Source organism: Mustela lutreola, chromosome 3 (genome assembly GCF_030435805.1).
Source record: "Mustela lutreola isolate mMusLut2 chromosome 3, mMusLut2.pri, whole genome shotgun sequence".
In the NCBI taxonomy this organism is placed as follows: domain Eukaryota; kingdom Metazoa; phylum Chordata; class Mammalia; order Carnivora; family Mustelidae; genus Mustela; species Mustela lutreola.
The window spans coordinates 1206331-1225320 of NC_081292.1; the positions used below are offsets into that span (position 1 = coordinate 1206331).

Below are 18990 nucleotides of genomic sequence, written 5' to 3' on the forward strand. Positions count from 1 at the left end.
GAAGCTGCGAGGGAAGGGACCCAGCTGGGGGTGGGTGGCAGGCAGGGGACGTGTGCACCAGGACGAGACAAGGCTACCGGCCAGGCAGGGAGAAGCCACGGAGAGACCCAGAAACAGAGCGGGGAGCAGCAGAGACGCCAGGACAGGGAAAGGGTGGGGCCGTGACCTTGGCCCCACGGCTCCTGGGTGCCCCTCAGAGGCGGGACTGGGCTCTGGTCACCTTGGGCGACCTCCGTGCGGTGCCCCACCCCCGACCGGCCGGTCCTCCGCCAGCCTGAGTGATTCCTGGTGATTCACGGCCGGCACGCTTTGTCCACTAGATTGATTGCTGGGGGCAGGTTCGCCCAGTGGGGTCTGGAGGCTTCCGGAGCCAGGCGGCCAGGCCACCCGGAAAACCGCAGATGGGGCCTCAGCCCCTGCCCACACCGACCCTCTTGCCGCAACCTATGCCACTAATGAATTGGGGTTTGGTCCACAAAACCACAGCCTGCCGCCACCAGACTGTCTGGCTCCAGGGGCCGGGCGAGTGGTGGGTGCACAGCGGAAGCAGTGCCCCAGCCCCGCAGTGCACCACCCCCTGGCCAGGCCCTGTAGGGCTGGGGAGCCACACCGGCCCCTGTCCTGTGTGCTCACACCTCAGGGCAAGTCAGGCTTACAGTGGAGACCCCTGAGGACCCCCTCCCGGCAGCAGGGTCCTGTGCATGTGGCCTCCCGTAGCCAGACCCAGGTTGGTAGTTGGGCCCTGGGCTTTCCCGAGGGTCCTGCCTGCCTGAGACCCGGCCTGAGGGAGGTGGGTGATAGGGGACAGGAGGGCAGCTGGCCGCGCCTCACTGAGAGGACTTGGGGCGGGGGGGTGTCGGCTGACAGATGCACGGTTTTAAGGGCTGAGAAAGAGAGAGATGCCAATGTCTCAGGGAATCGATCCAGCCTCCGGGCAGCACAGATCCCGCACTCGCCACAGAGGGTCTCAGCAGCTACTCCTGCGCCGGGCCCCTGCCTCTTAGTGGGGAAGGGGTCCGCTCCAAGTGCTCGAGTTCCGAGTCAGCCAGACGCTGCCTGCTGTCCCAGCCCGGGGCCCTGTGGCCTCCACAGAGTGACGGAGACCTGGGCCTCTGGCCGTCCCCCACGAGGCTGCGTGGGAGGTCCGAGCCCAGCTGCCACCTGCATGCTGGGAGGAACACACCTGCGCACCACAGCTGCCGGGCCCATGACCGCAGCCCGCATCCCTGGCCGGCAGTGCTGTCAGCAGCGACACTGACCCTCGGGGCTGCAGACCCCCGTCTCCGTCACCCAGCCAGCCCCCGTGCCCCTGCGGCAGTTACCCCCTGCTCCCCCCAGCGGTCAGCATTCCCCATCCTGCCCACCCAACTTCCCTGCCCAGCTTCTGGGGGCTCCGGGGTGTGTACTGGGGGAACCCACGCCCGACTCTGCCAGACGGGGTCCAGGGCTGGGGTCTCCGAGAGGCTCCGGGGTCAGGAGCCCTGGACCGGCCGAGCCCGGGTGCCTGGGCACGGGGGCGGCAGGTGTCCGTGTCAGAAGGAAGCACCACGTGGTAGCGAACGGCCGGTGGAGGGGGCGCCGCAGTATTTAACGGAGGCCGTCGGACTGCGCGGCTCAGCCTGTAACCGGCACATTATGAAGCCTAATGGATTTTTGAGGCCAGATTGATTTTTCATTAATTTGGTAAAAATCTCTTTCCTCTCCCCTATAATTCTGTCTTAAAACGCTCCTCCTGACAGCTCGATAAGTCACTCTTGCCTTAATGCACGTCTGGCTCGTCGTCGGGCAGGGAAGGGTAGCGGCGGGGGGAGGCGGGGAGCGGAGGAGACTGGGGGGCTGCCAATCATCTCCAGGTGAATCCTGCATTATGTATGGCCCCCGGAGCCGGAGCCACGGCCACCCCGCAGGGCACGCTCCCGGGGCGGGCCTGGGCCTCCGAGCCGCTGCGGGCTGCTGACAGCGTGCCCCCCACCCCAGGAGGAGCACGAGGGGGCACACCGGCTCCCAGAGGGGTGTCCTGCTGATTCCCGCCTCCCTGTCCGCGGAGGGCCTGACCACGTATGGGACCTGCCCGGGACTTCGGACCAGTCTCCTCCTGCCGGCCTAGCCTGGGCCGCTCCACCCCCCAGACAAGCCCAGCGGCCCCAGCTCGCCCCTCAGCAGGGCTCCTATCCTCCTGCTTCCCTGGTCACTCCCCGCCGTCTCCCCCTGCACCCCTCAGACCCTCCAGCCTGACTGTCCCTCCTCTGCTTCCCATGGTGACCCTCCCGCCCCAGGCCCCGCCCGTGTCCAGGGCTAGCGGGTCCTGGCTTGAGCTGACCCCAACTCAGATCTGCCTGACCTCCTGGAATCAGTCTGACCACACCCAGCCCAAGCGTGGGAGGGGAGGGGTGGGGAGGGGAGAGGCAGGGGGCGGGAGGCTGAGGCCGGCCCACTCTGTTCCTCTGAAGGAAGCAGTCCGCTGCCCCTGGCATGGCCAGCTCTGCAGGGGGAGGCCGAGGTGAGCCAGGAGGGTCCCGCCTCCCTCCCTGGAGCCAAGGGAGTCCTCCAGGCCGCGCGCGTGTGTCCGTGCGCACACACGTGCGGGGGCCCGAGCCCGACACGGTATCTGTGGGGCCGCGATGGGGGGGCTGACCTCCTGAGACGTGGGGAGGAGTCCCACCAGGAGCGTGACCCCTCCCGAGGGATTCAGGACTCCCAGGGGACACGGTCCTCCTCCAGCGGGGCTCCCCACAGCCTCTTGTCCTTCTGAGCTGAGGCAGGGAAACAGGCCCGGACATTCCCAGCTGCTTCCTCTGCCGTCCGGGAGGGGGCGGCCCCGAGCCCTGGGCTCCAGCTGGACGGCTCTGCCCTACCCCTCCCTGCCCGCTGCCCTCAGGGCCTGCTAGGAAGACGCCTCCTGCCCCCCCCAGTCTCAGGCTCCCCGGGGGAGCCTCCCCACCCCAGGAGCCAGTGAGAGTCCAGCCTCCCTGGAGGAGGGGGGGGAGGAGGCGGGTTCCCAGCGGCAGGAGCAGGGCAAGAAGGGGGAGGGCTGGGGCGGGGGAGGGAACAGCCTCGTGGGGGGCAGGGCTGGGGCTCGGGGACCCATCCGCACTAGGGTCAGAGTGTCCGAGGCCCGGCACAGACGGCCCCTGGCACCTGCCTGGAAGGCACGTGCTCCTGGAGGGCAGGTAGCAGCGGCCCCAGAGGCAAGAGGTCATCCCCAACTGGGTCTCCTTGGGTCACTGAGAACTCAGGCAAGTCACCATCCCCTCTGTCCTGCTCCCCGCAAGGGACCCTTGGCCCCCAGGGGACTCTGGGCACCCCACGGCTGGTGGGTCTGCCCTGCCCCCACCCCAGCAGAGGTGGTTCAGCAGATGCAAGTAGGGGTGGGGCTGGGGGGCTTCCCGGTTGTTCCCTGGAGACCGTGGCTTCCCGATGGCCCAAATGGTGAGTCCGAGGGCAGTGTCCTGGAGCCCCACTGCCTGTCCCTCGCACCAGGAGGCAGCCGGCCACAGAGAGGCGGCCGTGGGCGGGAGGCCACTCAGGGAGCCTGGACTGAGCTTCTCCCTGCCTCCTTCTCGGGCTGGGAAACCGAGGCGCCCAAGGACAGTAGCGGCAAAACCCAACGCTCCCTGGCCCGGCCCGCCCTGCCCCTGCTAGGACAGTAGCCCTGAGCCCGCACCTCCGTGGGGGGCCCAGGCCCCTCCTGAGGAGTCCCCATCCTTCAGCTGGTGGCCACATGGCCCTACGGAAATTCCTCTCTGCCCCCAGAAGCCCCTGTAACACCTCCACCCACGCCCGTACGGCCTCCCCCGCACCACCTCCCCGCCACCGGTACCCCCTCTCCCTGCACTACTTCCCCATTCCCGGCTGGGGGCAGCCTTGGCTAGGGTACTCTTTTCTGCCCACACTGGCCACCACCTTGCCCTTCAGGGTCTGGACCCCTCTGAGTCCCTTCCAGTCAGGGTCTAGGGCCGAGTCCTGCCCTCGGTGGCCGGCTTCCCCTTCAGGCCCCAGCCCAGCTTCTCCAGGACCCAGAGAGCCGTGCACAGCACTCAGACCTCGACTCAGGCCACGTGGCCCATCAGCCCCCGCGCGGCCCTTCCTCAGATGGTCCCAGATGGCTCTGTTGTCCACGTGGGAGTTTGGTGAGGTCAACTCGCTTGCATGCCAGGTGAGGGCACAGACCCCTGGCCACGGAGCAAGAGCGTGAAGCGGGAAGGGTTGGCTACGGGGCTCCACGTGTGGCGGGGGCGCTGAGCTGAACCTGGGTGGCCCCCAGGCCTCACCCCCCAGCGAACACAGCTGGGGTGTGGCTAGGTTGTTTGGAAGCTCTTGTGGCTTCAGGCCCCAAGTGACTGCACAGTCCGGGCCGAGGCCTCAGCACCCATGGGGGTCACGGCTTTAAAGACGGTGCTTTGCCCTGCCCCTGGTGCCTGCTCCCCGTATCCCTCAGCTGCCAGCCCAGGCCCCTCTGTGCCAGGCTCGCACCCTTATGAGGAGGACTTGCCCCGGCAGCCTCCAGCGGGGCCTGGATCAATGCCATAGGCCCAGCCAGAAGGAGGCCCGATCACCAGTGACCACTCCCCACCCTCGCCCCACTGAGGCCACCGGAACAGCACAGCAGAGACCATGGTGGCCTGGACCCAGCCTGAAACCCCATGGCCTCCTGGTGGCTGGTCATCAAAGGCTGTGTGACCGCATGCTCTGAGGCCAAGGCCGGCAGGGCGGTGAGGCAGGTGTCTGTGTGGGGGCGTCTGTGGCTGCCTCCTTGGCTTGGTCAGTTTCCAGCCAGGCAGCCCCCCCCCCCCCCCCCCCCCCCGTGCAGGAGCTCAGGCCACTGTGCCTCAGGATCCCGGAGTCGGGGGGCATTCCAGGCATGGGCTGTGTTTCTCCTGGGCAGCCTGGGTTGAGCCTGCCACTCAGCGCGGGTCATGTCCCAGCCTTCAGAAGGGCACACCAAGGCCCAGAAGTGTGAGAGCACGTGTGAGGTTGCTGCCCTGGCTTCCTGGGGCCATTCTAATAAATGACCATGAACCTGGAGACTTTACCACCACGGGAACGTGTTCTCTCCCGTTCTGGGGCCTAAAGTCTGAAGTCAGTGTCCTCAGGGCCCCACAGTCCTGTCCCCCCAGCTTCTGGCAGTCGCAGACCTGCAGCAGCCGCACTCCACAAGGGTTCCCTCTTCTGTCTCCTACAGGGACCATGTCACGGGGCTTAGGCCTGCTTGGGTCACCAGGAGGACCTCATTCGGAGAGCCTTTCCTCAGTGACACCCACAAAGACTGTCCAAACAGGTACACGGGTTCTGGGGGGACATATCTCTCTTGAGACTGCCGCAGTCAGGGAGCAAGTTTGGCTGATGGCAGCTTCTCCAGCAACGGTCCTGGGAGGGGCAGCACTGCGGTCGCGGGCTCTCCGGACCCTGACTCTGGAGCCCCACCAACCCCCTGCACCACCTCCGGGCCTGTGAACCGAGCTCTCCTGCTGCTTCTTGCACTCACCACCTCCCACACACCCCGCTTCTGGAACCGCAGGGCCCTGGGGACCACCTTGGCTGGCCCCAGATAGCTGGGCGCGTTCAGGGCATCTTACCACCTTACAAACCCACGCTGGGCTCCCTGAGGGCTGCCTCCCGTGGCCTTAACTCTGGGGGTCAGGGTCTAAAGGGGCGAGAGTGGGAAGGCCGCCCTCCTGTCGGGGCTCCTCCTGGCTGCAGTACGGCCCAGCTTTGGAGGCTCCGGGACTGACTCTGCCCCTTAGGGGATGGGGGGGCCGACGAAGGCTGCCTAGGAGGTGCCCACGCTGAGCCAGTAGGGGTGGGGTGAGCTGGGACCTGGGGGGGGTGAGTGGAGAGGGGACAAGGGAGCGTAGGCCAGGGACCCCCACCCTGCGGCGCCCCCAGGCCCCCAACTCTCTGGTGTGGACGGCGGACCCTGCCCCCACTCTGCGTTCATCCCAGCCTGCGCCTCCCACGCCGCCAAGGCTCCTTCTGCCGCGCCTCTGCGCACATTAATCTCCGCGAGGCTCCCTGCTGACCCAAGCGGAAACAGAGTTTGCCTTTTCATCTCTCGGCAGTTTTCTGTTGGCAAAGCAAAAAGGATGGCCGTGCGCACTCACCCCCGGCCTCCCTGCCCAGCGGGGACCACTCTGGGAAATGAGCTGTCCCACGGGGCCATTCGGGGTGCCAGGGAGGGAGGCGGGGTGCCGCCGCTCCCAGAGCCACTCTCGGGTGCCGACCCTCCCTCCCTAGCCGCACACGTGTGACAGTCCTACCAGGTCCCTGAGCCCTCCCAGACATTCACGGCACGTGTGGAAGAGACGGCGGGGTCCCTGCGCGTGGCTTGTCTGTGACACAGACATAGGGGACATGCTTGAGCCGGAAAGCGGGGCTGGAGCCCGCACCATGAGGTGTGGCCCGATCTGAGGACAGCGGAGAGGGCTCCGGCGGGACGGAGAAGGCGGACAGCACAGGCGGAGGGTGTGGGTGTGGGCCGGGGGGGCACACCTGTGGGTGCGTGGGCGGCCGCTCCAGCTGAGAAAGGCCTTGGCCAATCTGGGCTCTCTTGCACGGGACTCCCTCTGGCGCGCACCGGACAGCCCCGGGGCCTCCTGCGTGAACTGCCGAGCGGCCTCGTGCCCAGGCAGGCCTCTGGAGGCTCGGCCTCCGAGTCTGTGCCAAGGCCACTCGGGGTGGGAGCAGGTCATGACAGACTACCAGGGCAAAGCTGTGGGTTCTGCTCAGTCCTCGACCCATTCCCAAGGGCCGGCCTGGGGTTCCGCTTGCTCCCCACTCAGCGGCCTGGGCAGAGGTGCGCGGGGCGGGAGTTAGCTCCTGCCAGAAGGTGGGGGCTGAGCTCTCAGTGGCCGGCCGTGCCACTGCGGCCCTGCACACCTCGCTCACCGCGTACTTCCCTCTCCGGGAAAGGGGTTTGTGGCAGCCAGCAGAGAGGAGACTCCCCTTCTCCCCTTGATGTCCGTTCCCGCCTGGCCTGGGATGAAGGTGGGCCCAGCACTGCCTCCCGCAGCTGTGAACTGGACCCTAGGAGCACCCAGTCTGGGGGACAGCGCTTCGGAAAGCTCCTGACCCTTCTACCGAGGGAGCCTAGTCCCAGCCCCAGCGGCTCCGGCTGTGACGAGCCCCAGGCACAGGGCTGAAGGCCAGAAGGCCGGCACCGTGGGTGGGCGGGCTGTGGTGGGGAGCTGTGCATCCCTGCCGACGGCCCCCTCCCCACCAGCCGCTCCCCCAGCCCGCGTGCCCCTCTTGGGTCCGGACTGGCCGCCGGAGGGAGGGGAGCCACAGGACCCTCCTGGACGAGACCTGCCAGGCCTGTCATCCCTGATTAGCGGGTAATGGCCTCCTTGACCTACAGTTTCATTAATTGAATTACTAAGTGCCGAGGTGACCTTGGCCGGTTCTGCCGAGAGGGGCGTTCTTTCGGGAGGAGCAGGTGGTCGATGGGACAGGACGCACCTGGCCGTGCTCAGCCCAGGCTGCAGCAGGCGGGAAGCCCTGGCCTCTTCCAGAAGGCCGCCCCCCCACCCCCGAGCGCCCCCGCGGCGCCTACCACCATGGCGGGACCGAGGGGAAGGCGGCGGGGACCAGGACGGTGCTGCTCCCAGAGGGGACGGGGGACGAGTGTGCAAGAGACGGGGTCCCCGCCCATAGGGGAGCTTCCCCGCGCTCCCCCAAGGCCAGACTTGGCTCCCCAAACGCTGCCTCCAGCGGCTGCTCGCGCGGGCAAGGGCCGCCCCCTGGTGGCCATGCAGACTTCCGGCCAGGCCGGCGCCCTGCCTGACACCCAGGCGGGCCCACCTCACCCTGGGGCTTCTCCCCTGCCCACGCCCGTGCCCCAGGCCTCTGCAGACCCCAGGGCTCCGCCGGGGTGGATTGAGCTGGGCGGGCTGGGGGTGGTGCGGGGTGAGCAGGCCCGGCGGAGAGCTCGGAGGCCTGGACAGCCGCCGTGGGGCTGGGAGTCGGGCAGGATGAGGGCCCAGAGCGCAGGTAGGGCGGTAGGGTCAGGGTTAGGGGTGCCGGGTGGGCTGAGCCAGCGGAAGGGCACGTGGAGGGGGTCACAGGCCCAGCGTGGTGAGCAGCCGACCCAGCCCTGTGGGTGTGTGGCCACGGGGACAGGATGGGGCAGTGTGGGGTCGAGGAGCCAGGATCTGTGCTGCAGGAGCCCACTGTCCCTATTAGTCACCCCTGTCCCTTTGGGTGGGGGGCTGCCCTTCCCCAGTGGGCACTTGGGGCCCACTGAGGACCAGGTAGCCCCAAGGCAGCGTCCTGGCATCAGCGACCCCTGCCCAGAGCAGCTGCGACACGTCCCATGCAGGTATAGCATCAGGCCTGCAGCACCGGGTTCACACAAGCCTCATGTGACATGGTCTTTAATGGCAGCACTGGGGGTGGGAAGCGCAGCAAACTGGCCTGAAGTTCCCTCAGGCTGGAGGGAGGCACACGGGGGTGTGGGGCGGGCGCTCGGAGGGGGAGCGTGGCCCACGGCTCAGGGCTGCGGGGACAGCCTTCCTCTGGCCTGGCTCCTCCTGGCGTTGCGGCTCCGGCCAAGGAAGGGCCTGAGGCCGGCCCGTGCGGGAGTGGGCGCCCCCCAGTCACACTCCTTCTGGCTCCTCAGAAGCGCCCCCAGGGCCGGCCGATGGTGCCCCTGCTGCCGGGACAGAAATGAATCCCAGTCAGCACCCCTGGCCCATCCTGCCTGTGGCCAGCCAGGGAGTGACCGGAGAGGGGGTGGCTGGGCCGTCAGGGGTGAGCCGGGGGTCCCGGGAGGGCCGGGCACCACACAGGGCTGGGTGAAGGCCACGGGACAGCACTTGTAGCTCCTCAGCCCCAGCGTCCTCAAGTGTGGGCACGAGGCCCGCGGAGGGCGGGGGGCTGCTGCCCAGAAGCCCCGCCCCGGGGCGGGAGTCGCCCGCACGCGCCCTGCTCTTCCCCATGCCCTTTGGGGTTCTGGGGCCGCCGGGGCTCACCGTGCCGGGGGGCTCCGCCCTGGGCAGCAGCGTGGCCACCTGCAGACTCACACCCTCGTCACCCACGCCCCTCAGCTGCGCCACCACCTCGGCGTGCCGCCACCACTTGCACGGCTGCCCGTTCAGGGACACGATGTAGTCGCCCTCATGCAGGCCAGCTGCCTGCGGGGAGACGGGAGAGGTCCGGGAGTCCCCTGTGGGCACCCAGCACCTCTGCCCACGGTCCCGTCTGCCCCCTACACGCCAGCAGCCTGTGCTCAGCCCAGGACCTTGGTCCCGGGGGTGGAACAGGGGCCTTACCGCCGCCGGGCCCCCTGGGATGACGGCCGCGATGAGGACAGGCGCGTCCCCGCGCAGTGTGAGGCCAAAGCCCGCCTCCCCGCGGGTCACGTGGACGGGCCCCACCAGCCGCCAGCGGTTCCTGGCTGAAAACACGGACAGGGGCCCCTGGGAGTGGGGCGAGGGGGTGTCACTGGCCTGGCTGGGCCACCCCAACACCTCCCACCCGACCTCTGCGTCTTGGGTCAGAGAGCAGGTGCGGCTAAGGGACTGGGCAGGGCCGGGCGTCATCGCTGCCTGTGCGGGGTCCTCAGCCCACCCATGCCGGGATGCGGGGGCGGCGGTGACCCGGGCACAGGGTGCTCACCAGCCGCTGAAAGATATCGGTCACCTTCACCCTGGAGAAGCTGGGCGCCCTGATCTCCGGCTTCTGCTGTGTTTTAGCTGAAAGAACAAAGAACAGGACAAAGCCCAAGGCTCGCGGACGCTCAGCCCCGGGTGCACCGCGACCTGGGTCAGCCGCAGCAGAGCACACGGCCCGAGGAGCAGCCGGCTCGATGCATACCGCCACCCTCTGGGCCTGGCTGCTCCCTCCTCCCCCACCCCGGGGGCTCCTGGGGGTCCCCATGCCCCAGCCACGCCTGCCTGCTCCTGCAAAGCCCGAGATGCTGGGCGGCCGGCCTGTGGACACCTGCCTTCGGGCCACAGCTGATTCCCACCCTGGGGATGGGGAGACCCGAGAGCAAGGGAGACCCCAAGAGCAAGGGAGCACAGCCCCCGGGCTCCTCCCAAGGAATGGCCACGCCATTCTGCGGGCTTTAGCCCACGGGCACCCACACGCTGGACACCCCTGTCCTGAGGGGCCGGGTGGCTCACGCTGGATGTCGGGAGCCTCAGTGGTCTCCAGGAAGTCGTCCTCGAGGTCGAGCTCCGAGTACTTGGCCAGGGAGCGCCTCAGCGCCTGGGTCAGCACGGCCTGCAGCAGGTCGACCGTGCGCAGGGCGCGGCCCACCGCGTGCAGCCGCAGGGCCTCCTCCTGGCCCAGGATGCTGCGCTTCAGGTGGGCCTTGCCTGTGCGGGACAGGGCAGACCTCGCATCTCGGGTCCCCACCTGGCTCCAGGGACCAGACCCCCACGCCCCCCCGCCCCTGGACGCAGCAAGCCGGGGACAGGCGAGGGCTTCTGGGTCCATCCTGGGGGGTGCACTGCCCCTTGTGGGAGGCTGGGCCACGGAGGAGCGGCCTCCTGCGAGCGCCGGCACATGCCCAGGCCCCCTGCCTCGCTCCGGCCTGCTCTGGGAGCCGGCCCCGAGCAGCGGACAGGCAAGAGGGAAGCAGGGGGCCTGCAGGGAACAGGCCGGGACACCAGGCATGCCTGGGCAAGGTGACTCAGGAAGGATGGGGCACTCGGGCCCCTCGGCGGGCACCCCCCCCCAAGGCTGCCTCACCCAGCTTCCTGCGCTCCTCCGGCTTCTGGGGCAGCCCAGTGCCCCACGGCTCTGGCTCTGATGCGGCCGGGTGCCCACGTAAGGCCTGCTGCCGCATGGGGAAGTCCACCTCGGCCGCTGCTGGGGCAAGAGCGGGCCGTGAGCCCCTCCAGCTGGGGCCTTGAAGGGGCAAAGACGGGCGGGCAGGGCACTCACGGGGACTGTCGCAGAGCGCCATGGCCGCGTGGTAATGGGCCAGGGCGCGGAAGTATTCCTCCTTGACGTGTGCCAGGGTGGTCCAGGGGAAGGGCACGTAGTCCCGCACAGGTGGCTGGGCCATGGTCTGGTGCACCTGCCTGTACTCGGCCGCCACCTGGGGCGCACGTAGTGGGAGACTGGGGTCACCCAGCAGCCTCCGCCCCGCCCCTCCCCACCCTGGGGCCAGGCCTCCACCTGCCCCAACCCCAGGCCCCGCCCCATGCCCCAACCGGGCCCAGCTCAGGAGTCTGGGCCCCAGCTGCTGCTCTGACGGGTGCTGCCCCAGGGACAGGGACTCAGGACCCTCGGGTCCTAACTGCCGGCTTTGGGAACCAGCCGGAGACACAGCGTGGCACCTCACCCTTCCCTGCACAGACCCCCGGTCCAGGCCCTCCTGCTCATCCAGCCCCCATGGCTTGGCCAGGCCTCCTGTGGGACAAGGGCTCGCTGTCCTCACCTGGGCAGCCTCCTGAGCCAGGCGTAGCTGAGCCAAGCAATCCTGGGGGCCTTCAGGGGATGAGAGCAGGAGACCCTCAAAGACGCACTCTTGGGCCTGGGCTGTCATAAGTCGCTCCAGCATGGACAGCGAGGCTGGGCTCATGTCAGGGCTGGGCGCTCGGGAGAAGTTCTCCCTCAGGAGACTGAAGGCCCCTGCGGAGGGGCGCTCACAGCAGGCGGGCAGGACAGCCCGGCCACACCCCCAGGAAGGGGGGATCCGGGAGCAGCAGGGGCCATCCCACCGGCCCCGCCCCCACATGCCCCAGAGGCACCCTGACCGCGGCCCGCCCTCACCGGCAGCCCTCTGAAAGGCCTCGATGGCATGATGGGTGCCCTCGAGGCACGAGCGGTCCTGGCGAGCCCCAATCTGGGTGTGCAGGGCCCCGATGTTGAAAAGCACACTGGCCTTCTCGAAGGCCAGGGCCCGCTGCTGGGCTGGGACCCCTGTCAGCGAGTCATACCTGTGGCGGGGTGAGGCCGGGTGGTGTTCCCACAGAAAGTGGTCGGGAGTTGCGGCCAGGGCTCGGGGGATCTGTCGGTGGGGACCACGGACACCCGCCCAGCCCGGCCCTACCAGTGGAAGTGCAGCCCGAGATTCCCGGGAGTGGCGACGAAGCGTGCGTCCAGGAAGCAGAGCTGGTTGTAGTAGGCCATGAGTGGCCCCAGGCCCGCCTCACTCTGGCTGGGGGTCCGGGCGGCCTGCAGGTAGGTGCCAGCTAGGCCCCGGCACCCAGGCCAGGCCACAGCTAGGACTCCCCGCCCCGGGAGCCCCCTCGGACGTCCCCGCCCCACAGGAGCGCTCCAGGCTCTTGGGGGGATGGGGGATAGGCCCTCTCTGGGGCTGTTGTGGGTCCCGCTCTGGGCGGGAGACTGTGAAAAGCCCAGGAGAGGCCCAGGCAGGGTCCCTGGGAGGGACCACAGAGCAGCGGTTCCCAAAGGCAGAAGGCAGAAGGTGGTGAGGACAGACCATGCTCCGCATGCACCAGCCGCCTGCGAGCCTTCTACTGTCCCCAGAGCAGCCCCAGGTGGGGACTCCGGCCCGCCGGATGCCTATGCTCCTCTTCTCTGTTCCTGACGGAACCCCCCTTCCCTCAACATGACCTGGGAGACTAGCCACTGGCCGTGGGATGGGGCGGGGAAGGGGGAGCGGGGGGGGGGCAGAGCCCACCCACCTGCCGCAGGTCCTCCAGCTCCCTGATTTCGGCCTCGTAGGAGGCGCTGTCCTCTCCAAAGTGCCCAGAGATCAGCTCCTGGTAGGGGAGGGGCAGGTGCCAGGCTTCTCTGGTCCCCCTGCCCCACGCAGGCAAAGACGGGGAGTGGAAGGGAAGCCCTGGGCCCCTGGAGAAGGGCTGAGGACAGACACGGGGTTTGGGGACGCAGAGTCCCTCGCCAGGCCCTGTACAGCAAGGGCTCTCGACCACCAGACAGGTGAGAGGCCCACTGGGCACAGCCCCAGGGGGCCTGGCTCATGAACCCCGACGACCTTTCTGCAGCAGAGGCTCTGGCTCTGACTGGAGGGCCCCCGGCCAGTGGGGTGCTCAGAGTGCGGGTAGGGGAACCCTGTTGCCATCTTGGCCTTCCAGCAGGATGACCGGCTCTGCCATGCCTACCCCCCCAACCCTGTAGGGGCTCTTCTCCAAAGCCAGCCCCCCCACCCACCGCAAGCCCAGCCCAGGCAGGCTCAGCCTCCCTCCACGCCTCTTTCCCCATCTGTCCACGGACACGCTGGACCGGGAAGCCTCCGTGATCCCTGCACACCCCAGGGCAGGTGCAAGCCCCAGGTCATAGGTCAGCGCTCACCTTCAGGGGTGTGGACCAGTCCAGCTCCTTGGTCTCCTTCAGCCCCAGGGGGATCATAGGGACAGTGATGCCTTCGCTGGAACCAGAGCCATGGAACCCAGTCTCTGAGGCTGTCCCCTGCTGTCCCCAGTGGCTACTCCCTCCGTCCCCAGCTGCACGGAACCCCTCCCCTCCGACTCTGACTCCCATCCGACACACACCCTACAGCACGGACGCTGCTCCGGTGCCCTCACACCTGCTCCCACTCAGCCTCTGACCTGGATCCCGTGCTTCTGGATGCACACGCACACACACCCCCGCCGGGGCCGGCTGTGTCCTCACACACATGCGCACACACACACAACCCCGGCCCCAACCAGGTCCTCGCACGTGCACACGCGCACGCACACCCCCGGGGCCAGCCGTGTCCCGCACACGCACCCCTCGGGCCGGTCGGCCTCCACACGGCCGCCGCTGAGCTCATGTAGCTCCTCCTTGAGCAGCTGCAGACTGGAGTTGACGTAGCTCAGCTCCAGGGCCACCGTCTCCCTGACCCAGGCGTTGCTGGTGGCTCTGGGGAGGCCAAGGTGAGTTGAGCCGCAGCTCTGCAGGTGGACGGCATGCGGCCCTGGCCCTGGCCTCCAGAACCCCCCAGCGTGCTGTGCTTGCGGGCCCAGCCCTGTTGGGGGCAGCACTGGGCCCAGGGCCCACCGGATGACCTCTCTCTTCTCTTCTGAGTGCCCCCTACAGCGGCTGTTGATTTCTGTCCACGCATACAGACAACGCCTCCGGCCCAGGGCACATCCCTCGGACCCAGACCTTCCAGGCCACAGGCTCTGGCCTCCCCCCACCGCTCTCCCTGGACGCAGGCTCTGGCTCGCCCTCCACAGCAACACAAAATTGGCTTTCCTGGAAAGGTGGGGGGTCAGGTCCTCTCTGTGCCTACATCTGGGCACCTGACAGAAGGGCCGATGGGTCCCCAGGAAGGCCCGGCTGAGAGCAGGGTTGGCCTGGACAGGGACACAGGGCTGCTAAGGAAACGGAGGAGCCCTTGGGGCCCAGCAACCCCGTCCCAGAACCTGTCGGCCGGCTCTGCACACAGTGGCTGGCACTGTGTCTGGCAGGTCGGACCACCTTCCCGGGCCCTCAGCCACCGAGTGGGCTGAAGGAGACATGGGTGAAGGTCTGAGCAGATGTGCAGCCGCCGTTCTCGTGGATATGAGCCCCTTCGGCCCACAGGACACTTTCCTGGCTCCCCAACCTTGGGACACCTGTCAGATCTCAGCCTGAACGGTGCCTGTGGGCCACGACATACAAATCAGAGGCGCCCACACCACACACCTGCCCCCGCCAGCCCCTGAGCTGAGCCCTGCCAGGGAGGGCCGGCAAGGCAGGAGCCCAGGTGGCCTGTGAGGCTTTCTGCCGATCGCCGCCCCAGAGCCCGGTGGGAGGCCCAGCCCCTTCTCCTGGGAGCCTGCCACGGCCATCATCATCCGCTCCCGTGGCCCTCTCCCAAGCCAGACCACAAGGGTGGGCACCTGCGTGGGTCACTGCCTTGCACTCATCACCCAGCACAGGCCCGGCCGGCTGAGGGCCCGGGGGCGGCACCCCCTCCTGAGCGACGGGGGTGGCCGCTGGCACGCACCTGTACAGGTTCTCGGCGCCTGTCCGCATCCGCAGCTCCTTGGTGATCTGCTGGCGGACCCGGGCCCTGCGGCTCTGTGGGTGCCCATGCGGGCTCTGGGCCAGCGGGTCGGAGCCCTGTGGAGAGGCTGAGGGTGACAGGCGCCGGGCCAGGGTCTGCCAACAGCTCCCACGTGCCAGAAGACTCTGGCAGGTGGGGGAGGCGCAGCCCCCACTGATGGCAGCGGCCAACTCAGGCCTGGCGGAGGCAGGAGGACGCGAGGAGGGCAGTAGGGCCGGGAAGAACGTAGCAGGTGGGGGCCGTGGCTGGGGCTGTGGCCCTACTCTGTGGGGCCAGCACCAGTGCCATGGGACTCTGGAAGCCGCTGGCAGGAGGGGGCCATCTGCTCACCACACAGCCTTCTGTACTTTTAAAAAAGACTTAGGGACACCTGGGTGCCTCAGTCGGGGAAGCATCTGCCTTCGGCTCGGATCGTGATCCCAGGGGTCTGGGCTCAAACTGCTTTGGGCTCCGCGGAGAACCTGCTTCTCCTCCTCCCTCTGCAGCTCCCTGGATTGTGCACGTGATTTTAAAAATCTTTTAAAATATGTGTATTAACTTGAGAGAGCGGGAGAGAGAGAGAGAGAGTCCCTGCAGGCACGCACGGAGAGGGGAAGGGGCAGAGGAAGAGAAAAATATTTTTTTTCTAAAGATTTTATTTATTCGACAGATCACAAGTAGGCAGAGAGGCAGGCAGAGAGAGAGGAGGAAGCAGGCTCCCCGCTGAGCAGAGAACCCAATGTGGGGCTCGATCCCAGGACTCTGAGACCATGACCGGAGCCGAAGGCAGAGGCTTTAACCCACTGAGCCACCCAGGCATCCCGGGAGAGAAAAATCTTGAGCAGACGCCCTGCTGAGTGTGGAGCGTGACCGGGGCTCGATCTCACAACCCTGAGATCATGACCTGAGCTGAAATGTAGAGTCAGACGCTTAGCTAACTGAGTCCCCCGGCGTCCTCCTGCACTTCTGAATTTCATTCCATAACCGCCACGATTCACTCTTCTTGCACAACTCTGGCATAAGCTCAGGCGTGGCCATGCGGGGACGCCCTAGCCTAGATCTTGCCAAGGTGCTAAGGGCAAGGAGGCTGCCTACAGGACGCTGGAAGCTTTCCAGCCCAGTTGTTCTCCGGGGTGCTTGGTGCACCTTGAGCCTGGGATGGGCTCCATCCCAGAGGGCTATTCACTGGTGGGATCCCTTTGGGCAAATGCTCAAAGCACAGGCCCAGGGCCGCTCAGCTCCCAGGCAGCTGGTCAGGCCTCCTGACTGCCCACTGCCCACCTTGGCCATGATTCCTCATTGTATGGGGCAATCTTGACAGCTGCTGGTGTCTCGGGGCCCCGGGGCAGGAAAGCCATGCAGCAGCTGCAAGCAGAGATGTAGGGTCCCTAGGCACAGAGATGCTGCAGACGGGTGCCTGGAGGATCCAGCCAGGGAAGGTGAGGGTCCCCGCAGGAGCCAGGACGGGGAGCTGGAGCAGCTCTCGGGACCCTACGTGACCATGCCTCCTGGCCATTTAGGGATCTACTGTATGGGACAGTTGCCAGCCCTGGAGCCAGGAAGAACTTCTCAGAATGCACCTTCTCTGGGCAACGTCCCCAAAGATGGTCACACGGCCCCTGAGCCCAGTGGGCGTGAGGCCAGTGGCTCCCAGGACCCCATCCTGACACAGGGACAGGGAGGTGTCTCCAAGCAGTGCTGAGACCAGCCTCCTGCAGCGTCCGCCGTCTGCCTCATGTTGGAGGAAACGCATCCCCCCTCGGTGTGCCCCCCACTGTTAAGCACAGGGCAATTTCACACCCTTTGGGGTGTGCCCTCAAGGAGGGGTCCCCCTAAAGAAGGCCTCCCACCCTCCCACCTTGAAGGCTCCCGGCGGACGGCCAACTTGGACCATGACTCAACATCTCCCCCAGGCTCCAGCGTTCTCAAGAATGATCAATCAAGGAAGACCTCCCTGGGCAGCATCCCCTCCAGGAGGCCTGAGAACCTGGGAAGGGAGAAGCAGGCAACTGTCGAAGCTACATCTGCCCCTTTCCGAAAGTCCGACTACAAAGCTCCAGCAGGCTCTGGGCCAGCAGCCATGACCGCCTGCCCGGATAGGGGCTGGTCCATGTGCCAGGCAGAGCCCATCAGCTCAGGAGGGCTGTCATCATCCCCACTGTCTGGTCTCTGATGTCCAGTGCTCCCGGAGAGACGTGCTGGAAGTGGGGAGGCCTGCAGCCTCCGAGCCAGAAGCTACTCTGAGCCCTGTATCACTCCTCACGCGCGTGGTATGAACATGGTGACCGCCTCTTGGTGACACCCCCCCCCAGGGAATGCCTAAGCTCCAGGCTGCAGAGAGGGGCGGCGCCCTCCTTCCCAGCACAGGCCCCCCCGGTCTCCACCTCCCACCCACCTTGCAGAGCTTCCCCAGTACTCCTGGAAAGGGTCCACGGTCCCAGTCGGGGCCCCAGGGTTAGGGACCGCGGAGGGGGAGGAGCGCGTGGGGAGTGAGAAAAGGGCGAACTGTCCAGCTGTGGAGTCCTGCGGCCATTTCCTGCCCCCGGGAGGCTCGGGCTGCCTGCCTGCCGCCATGGAAAGTTTCATCAAACACAGAGCCAGGTGCCCAGGGTAAAGGGGAGCCGCCCCGCGGAGGGAAAAGCTAGGAAAGGAGAAATGGGGGTTCCGACCTAGCACGGAGGCCACGGTCCGTCACACACCAGAGCCCAGCACCTGCCCCAGAACGGGGCCCGGAGCGCCCCCCAGCCCCGCGGAGCGGCGGCGGAGACCGAGCTGCACCTGCGCTCCCCCCCGCTCCTGGGCGGCACAGGACGAGCCCCGCACCCGCAAGAGGAGGCCAGCACAGGCGCGCACCGCGGAGCGAGCGCTCACCGCGCCTCAGTTTCCCCAGAGGGAGGCCGGCTTGCCTCCGGGGGAGAGCGGAGGAGCGCGGCTGCCGCAACTCCCGCCGCGCGCTCAGACCCAGGAGCCGCCGCCGACCCCGCAAGCCGACGCTGGGGGTCCCGGACCCCGCCTCCGGGAGACCCCCGCCCCGCGGACGCACCCACCTTGAGAACGCCGCCGGCCTCCTGCAGCCTCGCGCTCTCCTGGCCGGCGCCCGGGCCGTCCGGCCTCTCCTCAGGGATCATCGCCGCCCGCCGCTCGGGCCGTGCCCGCCTGGAAGCCGGGTTCCCCGCCGTTCCCTCCTCCCGGGCGGCGGGCGCGGGCCGGCTGAGGGGGCGTGGCGCCGAGCCGAGCGTGCGAAACTCGTCTTTGCCCAACCGGCGGCCGCGACGGCTCCAACGAACAGCAGCCGCAGCCAACCAGAGCGCGAGGGAGGCGGGCTCGGGTCGGCCAGACCCCGCCCACGCGGCCGTGGAGTCCCCGGGGAATGCGGTTGCCCCTGGCAACCGCCGGGCCCGACGCCGCGCGGCCGGGAAGGGCTCAGACTGCGCATGCGCCTCGGCGCCGCTCAGCGTGCGGGAAAGTTAGAGAAAAAGGAGAAAAGCAACTTCCAAACTGCGCCCGCCTGACCTTCCACGCGCCTGCGTGTTGGGCTCCCTGAGGCCGACCCCACGGACGTGCGCCGCGCCGCTGGGTGCCGCCCCCCAGCGACGGGCCCCCGAGGAGCGCGTCCGAGGGATGTGGCCGCTGCCCCCGCGCCGTCCGTCTGCTCGCGGCCCCGCCCGCGCGCTCGTCCCGGAACCCGACCCCGGCCTCCCTCGCGGCACCGGCCTGCACAACCGACGTCCAGAACCGACTCGGCCTCCAGGACCAGCCTGGCCCGCAGACCCGGCTTCCGGAGTCAGACCGTCCAGAACCCGCGCTCCCTGCGGGGCTGCGCCGGCGGCGGACCCCCACGCGCGTCCCGCCAGAGCCTCCCCGGGTCCGCGGGCTCCGGAACACGCGCGGGTTTCCTGCGGGGCTCGCCTCCCTCCACGCACACCTCTCGTGGGGGCAGAGACACACGCACAAGCAGCAGGCGGGCCGGTGCTCCTCGGGTTCGCTGAAGACCGGGTCTCCGTCCTCCCCGCCCGCCGGGGTCCTTGCGGCGCCGGCCCGCGGGCTCGCTGTCCCCCCACGCGCATCCCGGCGCTGACCCGCGGGCTCGCTCCCCCAAC

The 18990-nt window shown here is 68.1% G+C and overlaps 1 protein-coding gene across 10 annotated transcripts; it reads right to left on the reverse strand.

Annotated features, from left to right (window-relative positions):
• Positions 1-8353: 8353 nt before the first annotated feature.
• RHPN1 (rhophilin Rho GTPase binding protein 1) lies at positions 8354-18107 on the reverse strand. 10 transcript variants are annotated; one of them, XM_059168743.1, is made up of 15 exons: positions 17938-18098; positions 14852-14967; positions 13648-13779; positions 13228-13303; positions 12600-12776; positions 12002-12126; positions 11722-11888; positions 11387-11436; positions 10888-11044; positions 10693-10812; positions 10122-10316; positions 9613-9689; positions 9267-9413; positions 8967-9128; positions 8354-8647 (listed from the first exon to the last, which is right to left on the reverse strand). In XM_059168743.1, exons 1-15 carry the CDS (start codon positions 18016-18018, stop codon positions 8486-8488), a joined length of 1944 nt encoding a protein of 647 aa, XP_059024726.1. In that variant the 5' UTR covers positions 18019-18098; the 3' UTR covers positions 8354-8485. The 10 variants fall into 10 exon arrangements, with proteins under 10 accessions (XP_059024726.1, XP_059024722.1, XP_059024725.1 ...); XM_059168739.1 differs by having other exon boundaries at positions 11387-11580; XM_059168742.1 differs by having other exon boundaries at positions 11387-11580; positions 12600-12677; positions 17938-18096.
• Positions 18108-18990: the final 883 nt, after the last annotated feature.

Excerpts from the sequence above, each read along its gene's own strand:
- RHPN1 (XM_059168734.1), bottom strand. The coding sequence starts at position 18,018 with ATGATCCCTGAGGAGAGGCCGGACGGCCCGGGCGCCGGCCAGGAGAGC. Across the intron at positions 13,304-13,647 it reads GAGGCCGACCGGCCCGAGGG|CGAAGGCATCACTGTCCCTA; the intron begins GTGCGTGTGCGG and ends CTCTGGTTCCAG. Across the intron at positions 12,777-13,227 it reads ACTGGTCCACACCCCTGAAG|CCCTTCTCCAGGGGCCCAGG; the intron begins GTGAGCGCTGAC and ends GTCTGTCCTCAG.